This window comes from Syngnathus acus, chromosome 9, assembly GCF_901709675.1.
Source record: "Syngnathus acus chromosome 9, fSynAcu1.2, whole genome shotgun sequence".
NCBI lineage: Eukaryota > Metazoa > Chordata > Actinopteri > Syngnathiformes > Syngnathidae > Syngnathus > Syngnathus acus.
Genome location: NC_051094.1, coordinates 235,608 through 259,778, shown reverse-complemented (window position 1 = coordinate 259,778; position 24,171 = coordinate 235,608). Strand labels below are relative to the sequence as shown.

The window sequence follows — 24,171 nt, the reverse complement described above, 5'->3', positions numbered from 1 at the left end:
AACAATAGCAGGCAGCTAAAAGAGGAAGACCGGCAAGCCCTATCAGACAACTATTTGCTAAACAAGTCTGACATGGGAGAAGCATCTCATCAGCTGATCTGAGTCAGCAGAGGCGGGCGGGCGGGCGGCCGGCCGGCCGGGGCGCGGGGATTCCGCTCTTGTTGCCACGACGATGTCGACGGGGATTGTGGCTTGTCGCTCTGATCTCTCTTTATATATCATGACAGGTTGTTTCCTCCAAGCTCCATTGATTTGGTTTCATTGTACGTGGACGACCGTAGCGCTTAAGGGCGTACATTTAGTGTCGTGCCGTTGAGACGTTTAACGATCTAGGGAAGCTCCGCTACAGAGGCAAAACTCAATGAACCCCCCAATGTTTTGTAATAGCCTATTTGTGCCACAAGATGGCAGCAAATAACTGCTTTTGTCTGCAATTCTTTCCCCCTCAATTCAAAGTGTGCGTCGCGGTTTGCCCTTGAGCGCATCGTGTGGCTTTCGCAACAGTCACGTGCTGAGACGTATATACAGGAGACCCTCATTCTTTTTGCTTGTTGCCTGTTAGCTGTTTCCCACGGGACTATGTCCGAGTCGAAATCTCACCGTGCGTGCTGTGCTGTGCTGTGCTGTGCTGTGCTGTGCTGTGCCGTGCTGTGCTGCGGCGTACGACTGCCCGCCCAAGTCACGTTACCTTCACATTGCTTCCGATAAGAATCAAGATGACAGAATGGCGCAAATCATATCTCCTAATCCTAAAATTTGATCCCGTCTCTCTCTTTTCAGGAAGATCCCGTTCCCAACGGCCTGCGAGCGCTGCCCCTCTTTTATGCCACCACCATTGGAATCAACACCTTCTCCATCATGTACACGGGAGCGCCATGTAAGAAGTCTCACACCAACGTAGCATCCAATTATCACGTCGCTGCCGCTGTAATGGGCTGGCTCCAAATTCCAGCTGCGGGTGTGATCAAAATACTGATAGACGAAGAGCGTCGTATGTCGGCGCAATGTTGGCCATTGTCAATGAGAAAGTGTTCTCAATCGCCTTACCTGGTAAAACGTTGAATACCCAAAAAAATGTTCTTACCTGGTGACTGCGGCGTACGCTGATTGCTTGCAGTGCTGGGGATCGAGATGCTGCCGGTGTGGGCCATCTTTCTCATCACCTTGGCAGGATCGCTGGTCTGCGCGGCTCTCGTTTGGATCTTCGTGTGTCCCTGGATGAAGAGGAAAATAGCAAGTAGGTGTACGGAACCCGCCGTCTTGCCGAAGCCTCCCTCGCAAAAGCGTTTGTTCTGCTTCTATGTTTTTGTTTTGACATGCACATTACGATAAATAAATGAGAGGACTTCATTCCAGTAGTTGAATGGGAAAAAAAGCTCTCTAAAAGCCTGATAACCATCCTGGTTGATGATGTGGGATGGATGGATGGATGGATGGATGGATGGATGGATGGATGGACGGACGGACGGACGGACGGACGGACGGACGGACGGACGGACGGACGGACGGACGGACGGACGGACGGACGGACGGACGGACGGACGGACGGACGGACGGATGCAAAACAGGCTGGATAGTGGACTGAACTTGCTGACTGACCCCTGCTGTATACTATTTGTAATTGAGCGAGTGACATTTCCATCTTGTCATCATTTATGAAGACGCACCTATAATTGAACTAATGAGCGTAATTTCCTCCAAGCTCACAATTCACCACTGGCCTTTAACCAACTGTGCACAAACACGCTGGATGGATGCCTGCAAGGATTACAGGTGACGTCAGTCGGGTCATTACTACATCCGCCGTGTCTAAAATGAATTAGGGAATGGCTACAGGTTGTGTTTGGATCCACTGTTCTTTTTGAACGAGTTGGCTTTCAACCAGCCGACGGCTGAACTTGTGGACTGGACTGTACCGTCGTTTTTTGTTTTGCTTTGTCCCCCCCCCCCCCCAGCAGCAATGAGTTTTCCAAATTGTGATACGGTTCCAATCGTTCTCCAGGTCGTCTAAAGAAAGAGCAGGCTTTGTCCAGGATCTCTGACGAGAGCCTGGACAAGATCCCCGAGGAGGAGGAGGAGACCCCCGTCTTTAAGGAGCTGCCCGGGGCCAAGGGCACAGACGAGGCGGTGCTGCCGCTCACCGGCGGCGGCGGCGGCGAGAGGAACGCGCGCACCTCCAACAGCGAACTCACCAACCTGACCAACGGAGGCGCCGTGGTGCCAAATAGCCGAGTTTACGGTACAACCTTTTGGCGACTTGTGATGTCAGAAATAGATGCTGACTTGCCGTTTGATCACGCAGGCCGCACGCACTCCATGACCAACGGCTGCCTGAAGTCGCCCGTCTCCAACGGCAGCTTTAGCTTCGACGGCCACATGCGCAGTGACGGCCAAGTGTACCACACGGTGCACAACGACTCGGGTCTGTATAAAGACCTGCTGCACAAAATCCACCTGGGCCGAGCGGACGACAACGAGCGCCCCGGCGGTGCCGCCGCCGCTCCCGACAACAACTACCGCCTATTGCGGCGCAACAACAGCTACACCTGCTACACGGCGGCCATCTGCGGCATGCCCGTGCAGCCGCTCATGCGCACCGAGTCGCGCGACGACAGCGAGAAGCTGGTCGGGGAGGGCCGCAGCAACAGCGTGTCCTACTCCAAGAAGCGCATCCGCTACGACAGCTACTCGTCGTACTGCAACGCCGTGGCCGAGGCGGAGATCGAGGCGGAAGAGGGCGGCGTGGAGATGAAGCTGGCTACCGAGCTCAAGGGGGCCGAGGAAGAAGGGGGCTCGGCCCCCGTGCCCCTGGACGACCTGGAGGATCACGAGGAGAAGGAGAAGTCGGAGGTCTTTCTACTTTTCCATTTCCTGCAGATTCTCACCGCCTGTTTTGGCTCTTTCGCCCACGGAGGCAACGATGTCAGGTGACGACGGCGGGCGCGACCGTTGCATGAATCGTCCGTGTGCCCTTTCCCAACCTTGGGCGAGGCGAGGCGAGGCGAGGCGAGGCGAGGCGAGGCGAGGCGAGGCGAGGCGAGGCGAGGCGGGCGACCGACCGACCGACCGACCGACCGACCTGTCGTCTTTCTCCTCCTATATTTTTAGTATCTCACTCAATTGTGGGCAATAAAACGTGAACATTGTCAGATCCCCGGATGACACGCGGCGGCGGCGGCGGCACAGTGGTTGGGAAAGAGCGCACGAGCCGACGCGGCGGCAAAGGTCTAAGCCACTCCTCCCTCCTGTGCAGTAATGCCATCGGACCGCTGGTGGCGCTGTGGATGATCTACGACCAGGGTGGTGTCATGCAGGACGCCGCCACCCCCATCTGGTTGCTGTTCTACGGCGGCGTGGGCATCTGCGCCGGCCTGTGGGTGTGGGGCCGCCGGGTCATCCAAACCATGGGGAAGGACCTGACTCCCATCACGCCCTCCAGGTGAGAGAGAGAGAACGCGCATGGGCAAGTGTGGCCGTATCCACATGACAATCTTTTTATTCGATATGTTGAAGTATTTTCATACTGATGATTTACTGCCCCGCTAGCTTTGCTTTATGGTAAAGTACTTCCTCTTCCTGTCATTTGAAGCGAGTGATTCGTGCATAGATTTGCGCTTTATCACCGCTGCAGGAACAAAACTCAGGACATGTATTGGATTATAGGTACGTGGAAAGTCTAGGAACTTTACGCTATGCCGCCCTCCAAAAAAAATGAGGGTTACGATGAACTTAAATCATCCATTGACCTGATACGGCAAGACATTACCACACTTTTAGAGCAGCAAGCCACCCTGCTCCAGCTAACGTCTGAGCTAACGGAGCTTAAGAACTTATCGAAGGAGAAAGACGAGAAAATCCTGTCGCTTGAACGGAGAGTAGATGCACTGGAGCAGTACTCCCGACAAGAAGACCTCATAATCACGGGTCTAAAAACATCTCACCGCTCCTACGCCAGGGCGGCGGGTCCTTCGGATCCCTCGACAGATGACTCTCCATCGGACGAGCTGTCAACGCTCGAAGATCAGGTAGTACAGTTTTTCGAGAGTAAGCACATGGAACTCCAGAAAGGAAACATTGCCGCTTGTCACACACTCCCAAGAAACCGAAAACGACCACTGGATCCTCCGAAAATTATCATTCGGTTCGCAAATAGGAAACATAAAGTGGATCTTTTGAAGCAAGGGAGGAAGCTACAAGGAACGGGTGTTTACCTAAATGAGCACCTCACTAAGAAGAATGCTGAGATAGCCTGGAACGCACGCAAACTGAAGAAGGAAAACAAGATTCTCGCAACGTGGGTCAGGAACTGTAAAATATGGATTAAAACAAACGGAGCAACACCAGAAGATGTCAAAACTCTCGTTGTGAGTGAACTGGAGGAACTGAAGAAATGTGGCCTGGTGGTGGGGGAACCAAACATTTACAATGGCTGAACTAATGACCATTAACTGGTACCTATGGACCCTCCGGACGAAAATAATGGATTACAGCGAAGTACAACAAGGCAAACAGAGACTGGCAGGGAGGACATCCATCTCAGGTAGACAGTTCCCCTACACTTTTCATGCCATCCAGTGACATTCTCACAAATGCAGGAATTTCTGTCCCACCGAATCTTGACTCTTTACTATTTAATTCATTTGACCTAGAGAATGCTAATGCTGGTATCTATGAGTCCTTCCTTAACCCAGATACAAATTACACTCCCTTAAAATCTGTTGAAATGTCATGTGAATATTTTTCTGAAGATATGTTTAACAAACTGTGCAATACTCCTCCTGGCCACTGCCAAACAAATGTATTCTCCACTGTCCACTTCAATGTACGGAGTATCTCTAAAAATTATGATGGTCTAAAAACCTATTTATCAACCTTAACACATTCTTTTTCAGTAATAGCTCTTACTGAAACTTGGATGGTTGATAATACATCTAGCTATCCTCTCTCTCACTACACTCCTATACATTCCTGTAGACCAAACAAGCAAGGTGGAGGAGTCTCACTGTATGTGATTGATAACTTAAATTTCTCTCCCAGAAAGGATTTAAGTGTCAATTTTGACATGACTGTAGTAGAATCTGTGTTTATAGAACTCTCCTCTTGCTCACTTATAAACAACAAAAATGTGATAATTGGATGTATATATAGACCACCAGACTCTGATAAAATCACCTTCAATGAAGCCCTCGACTCTACTCTAGAAATTATAAACAAAGAAAACAAATTATGTGTCTTACTTGGTGACTATAATATTAATTTGCTTGAATCTAAGCAGTCACATACAGCAGACTTCCTTAATACATTATATTCCAGAAACTTTTTCCCTCTTATCAACAAACCCTCCAGGATCACAAGCTCAACGGCCACTCTCATAGACAATATCCTATTTAATTCTCTAGACTACAAGATAACATCTGGCCTTTTGATCTGTGATGTATCCGACCATCTACCTGTCTTCCATCTCATCCACAATGATAGTAGTCCTGAAATCAAAGATCATATTGGAGATCAAATGAAATTCCGCAAATTTACTGAGAAAAACATGGTATCTTTTATATCTATCATCAGCTCTGTGTCATGGGATGAGGTTATCCTGTTGCAAGATGTCAACAAAGCCTATCACTCCCTTCTAACAATACTCACAAATGCATTAGAGTTCTCCTTTCCTTTAACTTCTAGTCGTAAAAATAACTCTAAGGGGAAACCATGGATAACGGATGAACTAAAAAAATCTTCACGTAAAAAAAATAAACTATATAGAAAATCTATTGCAAATCCCATCCCTATAAATATAGAAACATACAAGAAATATAAAAACAGATTTACAGCTTTACTAAGGAAAACCAAACAAACTTACTATGCTGATAAATTTACACAAGCCTCCGGTGACATCAAAACAACGTGGAATCTTATCAACCATTTATTACATCGCAAGAAATCAAAAACATCGACCCCAAATGAGATGCTGGGGAAGAATAGAGCTCATTCAAACCCAATAGATATTTCTAATGGTTTCAATGATTTCTTTGTAAATGTTGGCGCTACCTTGGCATCTAGCTTCTCAACCTCTGATACAAGCCCCTGTTGCCTTATTAAAGGGCAGTTTCCTTCACTCTCCATTCTTGACCCTCCTAGTGTTGAGGAAGTTTACAACATCGTCATGAGCTTGAAAAACTCGGCCCCTGGCCATGATGAGATCAGAAGCATACTTATTAAGAAAATTATTCATTCAATAATAATTCCACTAACACACATTTTCTCCTTATCTTTAAAATTTGGCATTGTACCCCAAGAATTAAAAATTGCTAAAGTCATTCCTATCTTCAAAGCTGGTGAGACTAATGAATATGGTAATTATCGACCTATATCCGTACTTCCTTGCTTCTCCAAGATTCTAGAAAAACTGGTTTACTCAAGATTGGCAAAGCACCTAGAAACAAACAATATTCTCTATAAACATCAATACGGTTTCCGCAAAAAGTTTTCTACTGAGCATGCACTGCTTCAGCTTGCCAACCACATCTCAACGGCTCTTGACAATAAGAAATTCGCTCTTGGTGTCTTTCTAGATTTAAGCAAAGCATTTGATACTGTCGACCATAAGATCCTCATCGCTAAGCTAGAGAGATATGGAGTGAACGATTCTGCCCTGAAATGGTTCACAAACTATCTCGCCAACAGAGAACAATATGTATATATAAATGGTTGTTCTTCCAACAGATCTAAAATACTATTTGGGGTCCCGCAGGGCTCAATATTGGGTCCTCTATTATTTTTGGTGTACATAAATGATTTTTCCATGTCTTGTTCAAATTTTCTTCCTTTGTTATTTGCGGATGATACCAATCTCATTGCCACCCACGAGGATTTTAATTTCCTCATTGCACGTGTGAATACTGAGTTGCACGCTGTTACAAAATGGTTCAAAATAAATAAGTTGTCACTCAATATAAACAAATGTAACTTCATGATCTTCTGCAATATAAATAAATCTTACCCCAAAGAACAGGCCAAAATTTACATAAATAATAACGAAATCCATCAAGTTACTAGCACTAAATTCCTAGGAGTTATAGTAGATAAACACTTAAACTGGTCTGAACACATTGATTTGGTTTGCAAAAGATCCATGAAAACGCTAGGTATCTTACGAAAAGTTTGTCCCTTGGTCCATCCGTCTGCTCATCTCACTCTGTATTATAGTTTCCTCTTTCCTTTACTCAATTACTGCAACATAGTCTGGGCAGCTACATATCCAACATACCTCAGCAAATTACTCATCATACAAAAGAAGTTCCTAAAAATGATCTCTTTTTCAAATAGATATGAACCATCGGCACCATTGTTTAGAAACTATTCATTACTGCCAATTGATAAAGTAAATATTCATCAAACCTGTCTACTCACCCATAAATATATATACAGGAAACACTGTCTTCCAGCCACTTTTCATAATTTCTTCGCATTTGTATCGGAATTACATTCTTATCCTACAAGACAGGGGGACAATCTCCACCCACCGTCCTGTCGAACATCACGCCATCAATACAATATCCATTTTAGAGGGCCCTCACTCTGGAATGAGCTACCAATCCATATTCGATCCATATCTTCACAGGTTGCTTTTAGAAAGCACCTGAAACACCACCTTCTCCACTCATGATCCTACCAGTCCAAAATTACTCCACCGCACTCAGCTGATCCATACTAAGAACATCAACTTAAACCACTATTTATACCCTGATTCTTCCTTGTTTTGTTATTTTCTGTTTGCAGTTCTTCTGCTTCCGCTCAGCTATTTTCTTACCTGGTGTTTTTTGATTGTTTCAACATCACTAAAGTGTCAAATTTTGTTTCTCTTGTTTCTCATTTTGTATAGTGTATTTGTTTATGTATGTATACGTTCACTTTCGTATATATGCATATATAAATATGACGATTTAATATTTAGCTAGTTATGCTTGTGTTTATTCATTGATGTTTATTCATTTATATATATATATATATATTATTATTATTTTTTTTTCTTTCTTAAACACTTGAATAATATTTGATGTCACAGCACTTTGTTTGTTGTGCACTTTGATTATACAGGAGTGGAGCTCCTTACAAGCCCTAGGCTTCGTCTCCCTCCCTGCACTGTTATTTGTTATAATAATATGTGCTAAACAATAAACTAAACTAAACTAAACTAAACTAAAGTCAATTGTGGCCGGCGTTGCAATGGATTCCCAAGTCAACTGTCCAAGTCGAAGTTGAATGACCGAGTTGAATTCAGGTTCACGTAAATCCACACCAATAGCCAGCCGTGGCTGCAAAGGAATTCCAATGGAAGCACGGAAGCAGTAGGATGACAAAGTGAGCGAGCGCATTTCCAAAGGTTTACTCATGAAGCTGCACTCGTTTGTAAATGGACTCTAATGGCCGGAATATTACTTTGGCCTTCAGATAGAGGTTGAAGTGGGAGTTTTTTCACTTGTTACGTAATAATGATGAATATACGTCGTATCAGAATGGGCCAGTCCTTGAGCGTGTGTTCCTGCGAGCCGGGCTCCCGATCCATACTGGCTTGGCCTTTTAAAAGCCTTTGTTGGGTGTCTAAATTCATATGTTGTGGCTGGCTAACTCACTGTGGGTGAGCACGCCTGCCTGCCTGGCTGCCTGCTTGCGTGGTTGCCCGCCTGGCTGCCTGCCTGCTTGCGTGGTTGCCCGCCTGCGTGGTTGCCCGCCTGGCTGCGTGGCTGCCTGCGTGGCTGCCTGCGTGGCTGCCTGCGTGGCTGCCTGCGTGGCTGCCTGCGTGGCTGCCTGCGTGGCTGCCTGCCTGCGTGGTTGCCTCCCTCCCTCCCTCCCAGTTGTGAGCCAGTTCCCGTCAGGAGTTTGCGCTGGTGTGGGTCGTTCCGAGGACCCTTTCTCTCACTGCTGTTGTCTCTTGGGGTGAATGAGTCTGAATGGTCGACTGGCTGGCCAACAGTCCGGACGGGGGTGTGTGTACCTTGCCACTCGCTCACTCGGAATAAGTTCCAGCTCACCTGCAATGGAGGCAAAGCTTTTGGAAAATGCTGCTAATTCCCCTCAAAGGTTTCTTGTAAACAGGAAAGGGCAACGTTGGTTTTATGCGAGAGCGTTTTTTAGCTTGCTTGAACACCAAGTTGGCGTGGTCACATTTCAAGACTCGCATATCAATTTGGACATTGAGCTTCTTTTCTGCAACTTCATTTCTTCTTGGAATGGAAAGGGTTCTTCTGCGGTCCATTTTAAGATGTCATGAATAAGTCTGTTCATTTTGTGAGCACGGGTCGTGAATGTTGAAGGCTTCTCCCTCCCTACCTCCCTCCCTCCCTCCCTCCCTCCCTCGGCATGTGCATTTTTGCATGTGTGGGAGCATCGCGAGGGGTTGCGGGAAGTACTTTGGCCTTGCGTGTGAAGTGAAGTGTACCAGTGGAGGAGGGAGGGGGTCGCCACAGTCGGGACGCTGGCTGGGGTCCACGTACCGGACGAGGGACGCCGGCCCGACTCGTCCTTTTGCGCTTCGTTCCGTCCCTCCGTCTGTCCAGTGAAGCTCTTAAATCTGTGCTTAATGTTCTTCCAGCAGCCCTCATGGCTTTGTCTGGCTTTATTTTGCTGGTCTCTCACCTCTAAATGTGGTTCCTTCCCACATCATCTGTGAGTCATTCTCACGGTCTCGTGGTTTTCCTCTCTCCTTGGCACCTTCCTTCCTTCCTTCCTTCCTTCCTTTTCTTTCCCAATCTTGCCCTTTCCATCACTGTCACAGCATGTTGCCAGCGCGCAAAGACAAATTTGCTCTGGTTCCGTGTTGTAAAGGCGCTGTCTGTTTCTATGCCACGCTGTGCGGGCCGGCTCGGCTTCGGCTTAGGCCAGAGTGTTCATGTGCTTGACTGGTTGCGCCTCTATTATGCGCTTTGGACACTGCAGATGCACATTGCAAGGGTTTCATCGTTTCTTTTCTTCATTGTCAGCATCTGTTGCCGCTCGAAGAAGAAAGTAGCGCTTCATGAAAGTCCAGGGACTTTCAATGATTTTGGACCTCTCAAAACAAATCAAGTTGTTGTTTGACCTTGCGAAAGAGCTACATGCAGAAAATAGTTTCACTGCTTATTCCCCATTCCTCCATTTTGTGGAGGAGCACTTATCCTCACCGGAGTTGCAGCCGCCCTGGGGAAATTGGTGTCTGTACCAGCTGACTTTGGGCCAGTGAGAGGTGGGGTACACTCTGCGTCGGTTGCCAGACAGACAATCAACAGTTACTTTGGCTCTAATTAACTGAAGAAAATGGAATTGAACAGTTTTCAAATTTGAACTTTTTCAGGCTTCCAAACACAGTTGCCATGTCAATTAACAGCCACAAAGACATTTGGTTTTTAGATAAATAGCCTCAAGTCAAAAAAAGGAAATAACATTTTTCTTCTTTTTGAGAACCAATGAATATCAATGAGGCTGATTATTGCAAAAATGCTGCTATATTGTGAATAATAGCCAAATACACAAATTCCACTTGTGCTAACATAATCATGTCTTTTGTTAGCGTGTGTGTGTGTGTGTGTGTGTGTGTGTGTGTGTGTGTGTGTGTGTGTGTGTGTGTGTGTGTGTGTGTGTGTGTGTGTGTGTGTGTGTGTGTGTGTGTGTGTGTGTGTGTGTGTGTGTGTGTGTGTGTGTGTGTGTGTGTGTGTGTGTGTGTGTGTGTGTGTGTGTGTGTGTGTGTGTGTGTGTGTGTGTGTGTGTGTGTGTGTGTGTGTGTGTGTGTGTGTGTGTGTGTGTGTGTGTGGTGTGTGTGTGTGTGTGTGTGTGTGTGTGTGTGGTGTGTGTGTGTGTGTGTGTGTGTGTGTGTGTGTGTGTGTGTGTGTGTGTGTGTGTGTGTGTGTGTGTGTGTGTGTGTGTGTGTGTGTGTGTGTGTGTGTGTGTGTGTGTGTGTGTGTGTGTGTGTGTGTGTGTGTGTGTGTGTGTGTGTGTGTGTGTGTGTGTGTGTGTGTGTGTGTGTGTGTGTGTGTGTGTGTGTGTGTGTGTGTGTGTGTGTGTGTGTGTGTGTGTGTGTGTGTGTGTGTGTGAGAGAGAGTGCGTGTTGAGCATATTTCAAATGGCAGTTGCGTGACTGGCCGTATTAAGCGTGCTTTTGGAATATGGTCAGACGGTGCCACGGGCGGCCCGGCCAGGCCCGGCCCGGCCCCTCCCCTCCCTCACACGCTGGGGGCATTTCAATGAAAAATGTTTCTTTGCTCCTCCTTGTCTCTCCCCCCTTCACAGTGGATTCACTATTGAACTGGCGTCCGCACTCACAGTCGTGTTGGCTTCCAATATCGGAATCCCTGTCAGTACCACACACTGCAAGGTATGGCAATCCAGTGGGCCCCCTCCTCGCTGGCCCCTCAACTCAAGCCTTTGTCCTTCTGCAGGATTTGTCCAAGGGTGAGGAGGGCTCGCTCGCTCGCTCGCTCGCACGCACGCACGCATGCACTTCTTCCTGGGTCATTAGGCTCAAATGTGCACTATTTTGGCTTTTTAGTGGAACCATTCTAAAACAATCCCCTAAAATTTAGTGTGCAGCTGGATTTCTGGTAGCCCCTTACAGATGTGCGTGCGTGCGGGCGGGCGTGCGGGCGTGCGGGCTGGCCCTCTCCTCCACCTCTTTACAGGAATGTCGGATCCAGAGCAGAGCATACGGGACAGCCCCCCCTGTCCCCTGTCCCCCGCCCCCTACCCAAACAGCATGGTGTCGCATCCTGTCTCATTCCTCTTTTGGCATTTCTCCTTGTCAGCACTGGCATGGTTTGGCGTGTGGGCCCTCCACCTTCCTGTTGTTGGCTGCCAAGCAGACCCTCCCTCCCTCCCTCCCCCGCCATCACCAAAAGACCTCCCCCCTCCCTTCTCTTTGCATAGCCCACCCTGCCCACCTGTCACAACTTGTTTTCCACTTTTTTTTTACCTCTCCCATCTCTCTCCATGTTTGTCTCCCCCCCCCCCCTCTCTCTCTCTCTGTCTCTCTCTCTCTCTCTGTCTCGCTCTCTCGCTCTCTCTCTCTCTCTGTGTCCTCATCTGTCTTCACAGCGGATTTTGCATTGAAGTAATGAGTGCACTAACAGTGCTTGTTGCATCAAATGTGGGCATCCCAATAAGCTCCACCCACTGCAAGGTATCTCAGCCTTTGGTCACGAAGCCACGCTTTAACAGAGCTCGGCGTCACGCATAGATGACAGTCGCCAATCACAGCTCCAGAGTTGCGGTTTTGGTCCTTTGTGCAGTTTTTCCTCAAAATGGCAGACAACTTAACCCATTGGCGTGGATAGAAAGAAAATACTGTGATGATAAACATGCAGAAGCAAACTGCTAATAATCAGCTATTTTGTATGGAGCAAAAAACTAAACAAAAACAGGAATGATGATTTGGGGTGTAACCAAAACTGATTTGAATTTGAAAAATACCTCTAACACATTTCTTGAATAAACATAAAAGTTGCACTTTGACCATCGTAAATCAAATCAAACCATAATCAAATTGAATTACGGTTAAAATACATTTTTCGGGGGGGGGGGGGGGGGTGCTGCACAAATGTCAAAACTGGTATTTAATTGAGCACTAATATGTTGATTCATCAACATCATCACCTCCCTCACATTAACATTCCCGTCCGTATCACTCCTTAATACACACTTATGGCAAAATGCTTCACTCTTGTCAGGTTTAGAGTCTGTGATTTCATTGATTGATTGATTGATTGAACGATGGTGTCCGGGGAACCCCCTCAAATTGTCAGACTGAACTTAGATACATAGCTTGATTCACCATCCAATTAGACAAGATTTAAGAATAGTTGCAGTGTTGACAGCTTGAGAGGCCGTTCCCCAGGTGGCCCGGATTGACCAGAGGCCCTGAGCCACTCCCTACCTCCCACCCTCCCTCCCTCCCTCGACAATGTGCAATGACTGCAGGCCGGCAATGGCACAGAGGTCACGTCAAGTTGGCACTTCATCCAAGCCGCCGCCGCGTCCTTCAAATCAAATCAAAACAAAATCTCGTTTGGCCTCGGCGATTGCATCAGCACGCATAGATCTAAAACGCAAACGGCGCGCGTGCCAGCGGACACGTCCTCCTTGCCTTGTGATCACACCCGCCGGCCTGCGGGCATTGCACCTCACGTGACCATTGTAAATTAGACTCCGGCAGAAGAAAAAGGTGAGTGGAGGTTGTCTCGGTGGAAGTCTGACATGAGTTGCTTGCTGTTGTTAAAAGTCAAATGAAGAAGAAGAAGAGGAAGAAGAAGAAGTAAAAAAAACAAACAAACATTGAATTTGATGCAAGTGCTGATTTCAGACTTCCGCAAGTTTTATAGCGTGACGATTTGTTTAACCAGCATGCTCAAACTAACCAGCATGGATGAAATTTGGATGCAGGCTGCAGGCTGCTTTTGTACTTTTCTTTCAATACAATTCTTTTTGAATGACGTACTATATTGTTTGAATATTAAAGACCTATTTAGTGTTGAAAATACATCCGCTTGATAAATTATTTGCATAGATGTTCATTTTGGGCCAAATATGGGATAGTATTTGATTGTTCTCATTATTATGTTTTAGTGTCTCGTTACATTGACAATTATAATATCTTATTTTACTTTGTTTTGCAGTAAGCAGGCATCCATTTTAAACTGGTTCAGAATTAGTTGAGCGATTTCAACACTGAAAGGTACAATGATGGCAATCCTTGGGTAGCCATTGGAAGGAAGGAAGGAAGGAAGGAAGGAAGGAAGGAAGGAAGGAAATGTGCATTTGGAGCTTTCAAATTTTCATCGCAGCACGTACAGTCATGAAATCAAATCCCCTAATCAGCCTGCAGCTCTGTGTGGCATCGTTTGGCTTTCCGTAGCGTGAGCGCTGACGCCATTTTCCCGCCCGCAGGTGGGCTCGGTGGTGGCCGTGGGCTGGATCCGCTCCAGGAAGGCAGTGGACTGGCGCCTCTTCAGGAATATCTTCCTGGCGTGGTTCGTCACCGTTCCCGTGGCCGGCCTGTTCAGCGCCGCCGTCATGGCCGTCTTTGTGTACGGCATCCTGCCCTACGTGTGAGGGAGAGCGCCGCGGAGGAGGAGGAGGAGGAAGAAGAGGAAGGATGACAAGCGAGTCCGAGAGGAAAGCCAAAGAGTTGCTGGCTTGCTGGAAGTAAAGGAAGCAGAAGAAAAGGCTGTGAGGAAGGTTGGTTGGTTGGTTGGTTGGTTGGTTGATTCAAAATCTACAATACTGTACATACAGCTCAAAAAATGCTGTGCAAGCAATTATTACTCCAACTGTACATATTATTCATATCAATATGCAAGATTTGGTGTGCTCAACCAACTCATCTCATGTTAGCCAAGTGGAAAATGTGATGATGGAGGGCTGATCAGAATTTGGGACTTTCTGTGCTTCTTGATTTTTGATCATGATAGCGTACAAAAAAAAAAACATGATTCACTACAGAGTTGATTTGTGTGTGCGCGTGTCTGTTTGTATGGATTTTTAATGGATGTACTATACCGTAAATCTGTACTGTAAATACTGACCTTCAGGAGTTTGAGGGTGCGAGTGGGAGGAAGATCATGTTTTGTCGTATTTTTTTGGAAGTGTCAGGAAATGGCTTATTCTCGGCACCTTTTCATCATATTCAGAGTATGTTTCATCGTCGATCGGAAACGAGAGACTATTTGCTCCTTGGTGTAAAATCAGGGAAGCACAATAGGTGTCAGTAGAGCATCGCTCAGACTGTTGCTAACCGCCAATGGAATCAAAAGAAGAGGACCTATTAGCTGCTAGTTAGTTTGAAGGCGGCTGTATTTGAGAAAGAGAGAAAAAAAAGGTGATTCTTTCGGGATTCTTCACCGTGCCAAAGGCAACTATTTGAATGGCCATGACGACTTTTCAAAAGGTGTAAGGTGCAACGAGAAGCCAACACGACACTACAAAAATGCTCCGAACTGCCTTGTTTTTTGGTTGGGTCTCGCTCGCGCGACAACGAGATGCCTCAATGTGTCATATCGAAACAATAGTACAGTGTTATTATTCATCTGAATATTAATATGCAGAGCTTACTGTATCTTATCCTCCAAACCTGCTGTGTGACTCCTAGCAAAATGTCACCAGTACTGATCATCACCAGCTTTTTAACTGGGTCATGTGACCTGGAGATGAACAAAAGCATTGATCTGAATTTGTTTGAATTGATCTGAACGAAATCAACTTGCTTGTGGTCTTCGTTTTTTCTTTCTTTTCCTAAGAACAAATCTATGCTTTTGTGGTGCCCATTTGCCTTTCGTAACACCTTTGTTCCTTTCTGCTCAATCATTGCGTACTGACTGCGGTGTTTACATTGTAAACTCCCAACGGGTATTAGGGCCAGACATGAAAACAAAGTTCGATTTTTTTTGTTGTTGTTGTAATCTAATACAACATTGCATCCAGTAAAGTGTGACTTGTACGACAACTTTCATCAAATTGAAAATGTCCGACTTTACTCTTGTAAACCGTTCGAGCAAACTTGAGTTTCTCTTTTGTCAGTTTGGCCCTAACACTCTTTGTTGGGATCCATATCATAACTGGAGAAAAAAAAAAAAAAAACGTCAACTTGCCTCACAATGCCAACAAGCGTTTTCACACAAACCGCAAGTGTCTCGTGAGAGAGAAAAGGAATGTTATTTTTGTAGCTGCCGCAGCGCTAGAACGTCCCCACGCCACTTGAACGCTACGACGAAAAGAGTTGAACTCGAGAGCTTTCATCAAAACGATATATTTTTCTACAATATTTTAACTGGGGACAAGCTGGCGATAGTTTGAAATGGAACCTCCCGTGCTTGATGTTGTGGATGACGACATACTTTGTAATTTTGCTTCCCTCCTGATTGGGGAAATAGGGCAGGCCCGCCCACCCGTGGCCCTCTTGCTAGCATTAGCCGTGTAGCCATTTGGCCAAAAAGGAAACAGGACAGTGGTCACAATATTTTACTGGGGGTGGTTACTCATTTGTGTGTGTGTGTGCGTGTGCATGCGTGGGGGGTCTGAAATGACAGCAATGGCGACACAAGTGTAAAAGTTACGCAATGTGGGTTAAAGTTGAACTGGACTGTGTGTGTGTGTGTGTGTGTGTGTGTGTGTGTGTGTGAGAGAGTGAGAGAGAGGGACGGGACGGGACGGGACGGGGTGCTCAAATACAGCAATAATGGAACAGAGTGACTTGTCAAAGACGCGTGGTCGGAATTGGTTAGCATTTGTAAGAGGACCATTGTTAGCAACGTGGGCTGATGTGTAATGACATGCAAGTAATCCCCTCCTCTTTTGTTGCGAACTCCCACCCACCACCATTTTGCAGTTTGGCATTTGTTTCAAAAGGGACGCCGCCGCACGTACGCCGCAAGTGACGGTCGACATCGACCTCTGGTAGCAAGCAGTGTGCGTTGAATACAACTAATGGCCGCTAAAGATAAACGAGCTAAGCATTGAATATTTATGATATTTGCGACGGTACAGCGAACACTCGAAATGAAACGCACTTGCCTTTGTTTTCAAGATTTTTTGGACATACATCGATTTAATTGTTCATACAACATTCATCATTGTAAAAGGTTCAAATGTTGTACAGATCATGTTCGAAAGGACATTTGAGTGCAAAAAATCATTACAACAGTTCCAAATGCAAATTGTTCAGATTTGGATCTTTTGGACCATTGGTCATTTTTTGCTAATCAAATGACAGTGGCTTGCTTCCCTTCCCTTCCCACATTTTCAATGGGTTCTAGATTTTGGGATAGTTTTCATGAAATGTAATCATTCAAATGTATTTGCTTTGTGTCACCTTAACGTGTTTATTCACTCGTGAATCAATCAATGCTTGTGGACTTTTCAAGGATATTTTCTGTTTCTTTTGTTTTGTTTTTGGTTTTCGTCTACGCCACGGGCCGAGTGTTGATTGACTACGTCGTAAACTAATAGCAACTAACTCTCGCAAGGGATTTCCTTTGCTCGGTACGAAATAGCGCTCATGTCATGTGATTGTCAGTAGAAGGCGACATTTCTCCATTGCGATCACATTCAGTTGACCTCGTCGGTCGGGACGGATTGTGGCATCGTTTTCGAAACATCAATTTGCCTGCACGAAATTGTCGATGTTGCCGTGTAGCTCCGCCCCTCCCCTCCCCTCCCCGGTGCGCGTGAGTGGAGCTGCCAATTTGAGTGTGATTGACGTGCGTGCATAATGTGGTAGAACGTCATAGTCCCCTGTCCTCCCTCGCCTCGCCTCGGCCGGCCGGCCTGCCTACCTGCCTGCGGGCTTTTCCAGCTCTGTGTCGTCTTTTGAATGTTTCGCGCTATTTCCTGTTCGCTCGCCGCGTTGCGTCTAATGTGTGGATTTAACAAACAAACAAACAAACAAGCAAACAAACGGGGGGAAAAAACTGTTGCCTGCTTCAACAAAATCTTACTCTGATTTGCTTCTGTCGTACTGTAATGTCTTTATTTAAGATTTTAGTGAGGAAAAACAATGCTTGCATTTAAACTAAATTATGGGAATTAAAATTACAAAGAACAGTTACATTTCATTGTGTTGTGTTTTTTCTTCTTCTATTTTGTGCCCTTATTATTGCACATAAGTTACTATGATGATGAGCGCTCTGGCATCTTGCTTGAAATGGAGAACTTTTGTGTGACGACAAAGGCAGGTCTGTAAAAAAACAATCAATGAATTATTCTGCCACTGATACATAATTTTACTTTTAAATCAATGCCTTCCTGGATTATTCATGAAACGAAGCTTGCAACGCAGTTGAATGTCGCTTGAAGACAAATTGCACGGGATATTCAATATGATGTCTAACACGTTTACTTTGCATTTTTTTCTCTCTAAGGCATCTTCCTGTTTTTTAATGCACTCCCAACTTTGAGTTATTTTCTTAGTGTTATCAAAGGCTTCTGGGAAATTGAGTCCTCAGTTTAAGGACACTGCACTGGGACTTCTAAATGCAAATCTGTACTATACACTCACAACCTCTCATTTATACGCTTTATCTCACACTTGCATCCTGAACCACACACACAGAGAGGAGTCCAGTCCAGTCCAGTATTTTGTTAGTTGATTTCCATCCAAAACAAGTTTATTGTGGTCCACACTGAAAGGTCGACTGAGCCCGCAAGTTCATACATTGCACGTCTTCTTCATGAGGCCTGGCACACTTCCATTGGAGCGAGGAGAAAAGTTAGCTGGGAAAAAAAAAAAGAAAAGAGCATACAGGATTTCTTTCCCCGCTTCACTTCCTTTGTGGTCCTCTTTGCATTTACGAGGCGTGGAGACCGCACACGCAAAAAAAAAAAAAAAAAAAAGGTCCAAGTGAATGGTTGTGTTTGATAAAAAGTCTTGTAGTGTGTCCAGTCATTGGAAAGCCACGTGATACAAGAAGATGGGACACGGGTGCGGCTGTCAATCAGAGTGTGTGTACATGAAGCTTGATCATGCGTATTAGCTTGTAACAGCAGGGGGTTGGCTGTTTTTTGGGGGGGGGGGGGGGCACCTTTCATGGCCAGCGTGTGAGTTAAGTGATTATCAGCTTTCATGTAGATTTGTTTTTGCTTTTTTTTTTTTTTTTTTAATAATAGATTTATATATTTCTTTGTCACATTCACTCGTCTAACTCGTATTTCACGTACGCACGGACGTGGGGGGGGCTGAAATGACAAAATCAGAGAGGAGTAAAAAACAAAAAAAAAGGGGGGGGGGGGGGGGGGGGTTGCAGTCTTTTTGCTCCATCAAAGGGACGGAGAGGGGGGCTCTTTCTTGGCAGGAGTGGCGGCGGGATTGCTCTCTTTGAGGTTGAGGTTCTCCAGCGCCACGTCCAGCGTCATCACCTCCACGCAGCCCATGGACTGGAAGTCGAGCAAGTTTCGCAGCGACCCGGGACGGCAACGACGGCGGCGGTGGTCGGCGGTGGCGTCGTCGTCCATTTGGTGGTGGTCTGCCAGAAGCGTGGACAGCAGCAGCTCCGTCACAAACAAGCTTCTGTCCGCCCATTGCGCCTCGCACGCTTGACGCTCCGCCTCGGACACGCGTGCTTCGCTCAGCCTGCCGAGAGCACGAGCGGGGGGGAAAAAATGAAATGAGGGTTCTGCGACACCTCACAATTGCTTGAAAGCAACTCGCCTGCTGAGTAGAAAGTGCGAGCTGTGCGCCGTGTGCTGGGCGAGGCTCTCCGAAAGCCCGCCGTTGCTGTTGGCGCTCAGGTTGGGGTTGTTGGCAGCGGCTGAGTTGGCATTGAGGATGGCGTTGGCGCGCCCGCCGCCGCGCGTGGCGTTGCGCGCCGTCTCCAGTTGCTGCCGCGCCGCCTGCGCCTGCTGCCGCTCGAGCTGGAGCTGCATCTGGAGCTGCTGCAGCTGCGAGGCCGACGGGCCCGAGCTGAGCTGGCCGCCCGTCGAGCGCCGCACGCCCGACAGCTGCGATAATAGCTCTGCGGGGAACCCGAAACATTTGCTTCAATTGGACTGGAATTCAGGGCAGGCAATCAACAAAAAATGCAGACTTGTTTGATGGCTATCATATATCTGCGCTGAGCTTTCGACGAAGGAAGGCCTTCATTTTGACCGCATTGCGTCTGTCTCCCTGCTCCTCTCCTGCGGTTGGAATGACTTGAAGCGGCAGCTCCCTCCACAACACATTCTGCTTAACATTGCAGCGGGCGGGCGGGCGAGCGAGCGGCGACGATTGACCCTGGTTGCAGGGTCAATTGCCGCCTCGCGCCCTGGCTGCGGCGACAGACATGGTGCTTTGCGACGCACCTGCGATGGGGTCCATGGCCTCCCGGCTGTAATTGGAACTTTGAGAGGAAGAGTTCTGACTGGTGGAGAGCCCCCCGCCTGTGTTGCTGGTGAAGTGCATGTTGGACCTGCGGGCGCGGGGGCCGCCCAGTCCGCGCCCGGGATGGAACATCCGCCTCACGTGCCGCACGCCGCTCGACTCGTCGTGAAGAGCGCAGTTGAGGAAGCAGGTAGACGTACCAAAATGAAATCATTTCCCATTCATTTATCTGCTAATACTTGGGGGAAGGATATCATATCTCTGGGTGCTCTGTGTTCAAGTGTAAGGTGGGCGGCAAAATCGTCCGTCACGTGATTGGGGTCTCCGCCGGGCAGCGCCGCGCATATGGGGCAGATCTGCAAGACATCAAAGCAGACCAAGTGAGCTGAGCCAGCCGGCCGAGCCCAGGCCAGGCCAGGCCAGGCCAGGCCAGGCCAGCCCAGCCCAGCCCAGCCCAGCCCAGCCAGCCAGTGTTAATAACTGCAAATGATTTAGTGACAGGTGGCCAGTGCAGTTCACGCAACTGATTTGAAGTGAATGGCAAAATAATGGATAAGGCCGTTTCCACCGGCACGTCGTGAGTTGAGCATATTGCGCATTTGCGTCAACAGAGTGCGAATATGAAAATGAGTGACTCGAATGAATGTTGGTCTACTCATGTAAATAGCCCGAAGGTCAGTCACAAGCACATGTCGCCAAAGAGCGCCTCAGTGAGACGCACATTGAAGGCGGGCGGGCGGGCGGACATGGCCTTCCAAATCGAATCCACATTTCTCAGAGGACCGTCGCCACTCTGCTAACGTTGGGCGTCTCCAGAATGACGTACCACTTCTGTGGAAGTCTCCGTGTGCTCGGCGGCCACGTGCTCCTGCAGGGACATCTCCGTGTAGCCCATTCTGCCACAGTAGGGACACGTGAAGGCCTGGGGCTGCTCCACCGAGAAGGCCTCTCCGCCGTAATACAAGTCTGGAGGGAGAGAGGTGTTAGCACCCACCGCAGCATTTCAGCTCAAGCCAAGTATTGATTATCTAACAATCGCCAAGCCAGTTGAAGAGCTAGTACACATTGATTGACTTAAGGTCTTCCACCCCCTAACCAGACCGGCGTGCGCTACTCACCAAAGTCGACCCGTGTCAATATACACTGCACGGGGTGCTCCGTGGTGTGTCTGGTGGTGGTGGCGCCGCTCTCGTAGCACGACGCGCACAGGTCGTAGTCGTAGCAGATTAAACATTTGTAGCGGCGGCCCCGGAAGTTGCCCTTCAAACACGCATCGCAGCTCACGCCTGAACATGGAAGCAAAACAGGGCGAGGACATTGCTTTTAGTGCTAGACCCGGAGACAGAGTTTTTTCTTGTTGATTTGGGTGATAAATAAAAATAACAATGATGAAAGTCGATACAATTGTCTTGTTAAGCATTAGACGAAAGGTGGGGGGTGAAAAAGCCTCAAAATATTTAAGCCACACCTTCTCCCAATAGAGGCAGTGCACTTATTCGCCTGCCTTTTCTTTCTTTCTTTCTTTCTTTCTTTCTACAGTCAATACACTCGGAGAAGAGCCGCACAGGAGGTGCTGTCAGCCACAGCTCTCGCCCAGACACACGTGTCCCACATGTTAAAGGTTTTTTAACAAGGCTGCTTCCCCCCCTTTTTGCAGGTCCATTGAGAAAATAACACCTGCTTCAAAAATGGACATGTTTGACAATATACAGTTGTCATGCTGATCATGACATTTGTTTCAAACAAAGGCTATGTTTGGGGCTATCATGCAACTAAAGTTGACATGTGCCATGTGCTGACACTTGTGGAGATGAATTGGAAGAAGAGGGTTCATTTCGGGCCGCCGGGCCGGGCCGGGCCCCGATGAAGCAACCTGCAGCAATAAGGCAGGCAGGCAGGCAGGCAGGCAGCTTTTAGGCTTTGGATTCATCGAAAACGACTTCTTCATGTAGTGTAAGGTGGCCGAGTCGAAGTAGTAACCCGGGCAAGGTTGGCCGCAAGGACATGCTTGTGCTGACTATTTGTCTGTCTGTCTGTCTGTCACACATTCGCTCTGACGGACGGCAGGATCGCCCCCGGTCTGCCGGTCGGTCGGTCGGTCGGCTCTCGGCAATCAATCGGCACTCCCCCGCTCGACTTCAGCCCAGTCTGGTAAGCCGGAGCCTGGCTTCCATTAGCCGCCATGCTAATCACACAGCGCGTTAGCTCCCCATAGCAAGACGTTCCGTTGCGTTGCTGTGGGCTTCTTCCGCCTATTTGACAGCGCCGTGTGGGGCTCCAATTGTCATTGAAACACGGACGTCAGGCATCATATCGCCGCCGCCGCCGCCGTCCAACTTGTCGTGTTGACTGACTGCTTGGACATGACACGTCGCGGCCGCCGGCGCCGCCGCTAACATCGCCCCAGCGACTACTAACGAGTACAGTCTCGATTAGCTTCGCTTAGCCGGTCGGTCGGTCGGGCTTCACCAGCCAGCCCTCACCGTCAACGTTGTGACAAACGCCGGCCGGCCGAGCGAGCGACCTTGCCCGCTCCATCGCCGCCGTTTTTCTTACCTTCATGACGGGACATCCTACGATGCCCAAAGCGGCCCCTAGCTCGGGCCTGGTTCGCAAAAGCGAAACGAGGAATATGTCAGAGATGAGAAGGAGAAGCCGGGACTGGCTGTCTGGCTGTGTGGCTAGCTGTCCCTGGCCTCTTCCCTCATGGAGGATCCGGTGAGCTGCCTCTGCTTGCTGCCCTCCCTTCCTCCGTTCCTTCCTCCGCCCGCCTCCTGCTGTGTCACCGCTCGCTCGCTCGCTCGCTCGCTCGCTCGGCGCATCGCTCATCCAGACACACGATGGCGGTGTTGTCCTTGCTATGGAACCACAGCCATGGACGGTTCTGACACTGGATCGTCGTCTAAAATAAGGTCATGCAATATCATATCGGATTGATTCTACGTCTTCTCCTGTAAGTGGAGACAAAGGTGCTAAATGATGTCTCGATTCAATTACGCTTTGATTCGTTCATTTTTTTGTCAGGGGCAGAGCGAGATGATGATCAAGGGTGGATATGGCCAATGGCAGCCCCTGTCACTCTGGCCCCCCTCACATCCAGAGGAAGATCTTGTTTAGAATTCTGAACAATGAAGTGCTTTTTGTCCGAGTGTGCCTTTTTTACATCTCATTTGAATGGACGAGTGATTGATTGATTGATTGATTGATTGATTGATTGATTGATTGATTGATTGATTGATCACAGTATGGTGTTGACAGATGATCTTCTGATTTACTGTTAGCTAGCACATCAGTGCATGAGGAAGAGCAATGGCAACAAAAATGCATTCACCTCAGCAAAACTGCTCTTTTCTCTTGGACTTGTTCCTGCTTGTATTATGAGTGCATTGAACAAGATTCTGTTGATGCCTGTATTTTATTTCACCAAAGCCTGTCTGTGATCAATTACCAAGAGGCCAGTGAGATTTTGTGTCACCTTGGCCAAGCCACTGAGATATTTCTGGCTGGGCCCCTCGTTTGGTGGACAGGAAAAACAAAAAGGAAAAAAATAACAAAAGCATTTCAACTGAATGAAAATGTGCATGGCATCACCAACCAGAGCCAAAAGGACTTTTCTTTTGAACATTGTGGGACGTTGTCAAATAAGTGACATGACGTAGAACAGAAAGAGGATGTCTCCACTGACGCCTATGTCATCTGGAGAAAGCAAACATGTGCTTTTTCCATTTGTCGTAACTTGAAGAGTGAGGAGTGGCTTGAAGGTCATGCTGTATTAAATTGTATCATCTCATCCCCACGTTAACTTTCTGCAGAGATACAGTAGCGTGCTCATTCTGCTATCATTTCACCAGCTGTAAGTTCTATTAATACATCTGCACTTGAGCCTTGCGTAAATAGGTCACATGACTTTTGGAAGAGTCTCTCGTGTGGGGAAAGAAAGAGAGAGAAAGAGAAAGAGAAAGAGAAAGAAAGAAAGAAAAGTTTCATCTTGTTCGAAATTTGCAAAAGTTGATAACGGAATGATGCCAAGTGACAAAATGATGGGCGAGGCTGCTCGCAGCTCTACTTTGTAATTCTTTTGCCAGCACAACTCCAGCTCCTTTGTCAGCATCATTTCTACTTCTTCTCAGCCAGCATCTCGTTTGTCTCTCCATCTATGTAACTTACTTTTTTTGAATCCGGCATGGTTTCAACGCCTTATTTTGCCAGTGGAGCTTCTTCTTCTTCTTTTGCTAGTACAGATTCCACCATTTCTTTGCACTCCTAATTCTTATCGATGGAATTCTACTTGCATTTTCTTTGCCCGTAGCTTCAGAATAGCCAAGAAATGTTTCCAAACAGGGCAGTGTGATTGGATG

General features: G+C 47.5%; 2 protein-coding genes across 7 annotated transcripts in view; one reads left to right on the top strand and one right to left on the bottom strand.

Annotated features, from left to right (window-relative positions):
- The window catches only part of slc20a2 (solute carrier family 20 member 2), a 34,014-nt gene extending 16,449 nt beyond the window's left edge, over nt 1–17,565 (top strand). For 2 of the 6 annotated variants that reach the window (XM_037257939.1, XM_037257940.1), the window contains exons 5-10: nt 781–877; nt 1,118–1,237; nt 2,003–2,239; nt 2,303–2,927; nt 3,254–3,439; nt 13,909–17,565. In XM_037257939.1, the coding sequence (XP_037113834.1) occupies nt 781–877; nt 1,118–1,237; nt 2,003–2,239; nt 2,303–2,927; nt 3,254–3,439; nt 13,909–14,170 (1,527 nt within the window). In that variant the 3' untranslated portion in view covers nt 14,171–17,565. Of the gene's footprint in view, nt 1–780; nt 878–1,117; nt 1,238–2,002; nt 2,240–2,302; nt 2,928–3,253; nt 3,440–11,259; nt 11,345–11,408; nt 11,605–12,060; nt 12,146–13,908 lie in introns of those variants that run through there. The other 4 variants (XR_005098677.1, XM_037257943.1, XM_037257941.1 and 1 more) reach the window with 4 other exon arrangements.
- A 531-nt stretch (nt 17,566–18,096) lies between these two features.
- Nucleotides 18,097–22,585, bottom strand: LOC119126686 (E3 ubiquitin-protein ligase KCMF1-like). The gene is made up of 7 exons (XM_037257998.1): nt 22,370–22,585; nt 20,932–21,099; nt 20,640–20,779; nt 20,068–20,169; nt 19,795–19,978; nt 19,163–19,466; nt 18,097–19,084 (listed from the first exon to the last, which is right to left on the bottom strand). Exons 1-7 carry the CDS (start codon nt 22,383–22,385, stop codon nt 18,772–18,774), a joined length of 1,227 nt encoding a protein of 408 aa, XP_037113893.1. The 5' UTR covers nt 22,386–22,585; the 3' UTR covers nt 18,097–18,771.
- Nucleotides 22,586–24,171: the final 1,586 nt, after the last annotated feature.

Coding starts and splice junctions, on each gene's coding strand:
- LOC119126686 (XM_037257998.1), bottom strand. Junction 20,170..20,639: donor CGGAGACTTCCACAGAAGTG/GTACGTCATTCT, acceptor GATGTCTTGCAG/ATCTGCCCCATATGCGCGGC. Junction 19,979..20,067: donor ACAGAGCACCCAGAGATATG/ATATCCTTCCCC, acceptor TGCGCTCTTCAC/GACGAGTCGAGCGGCGTGCG.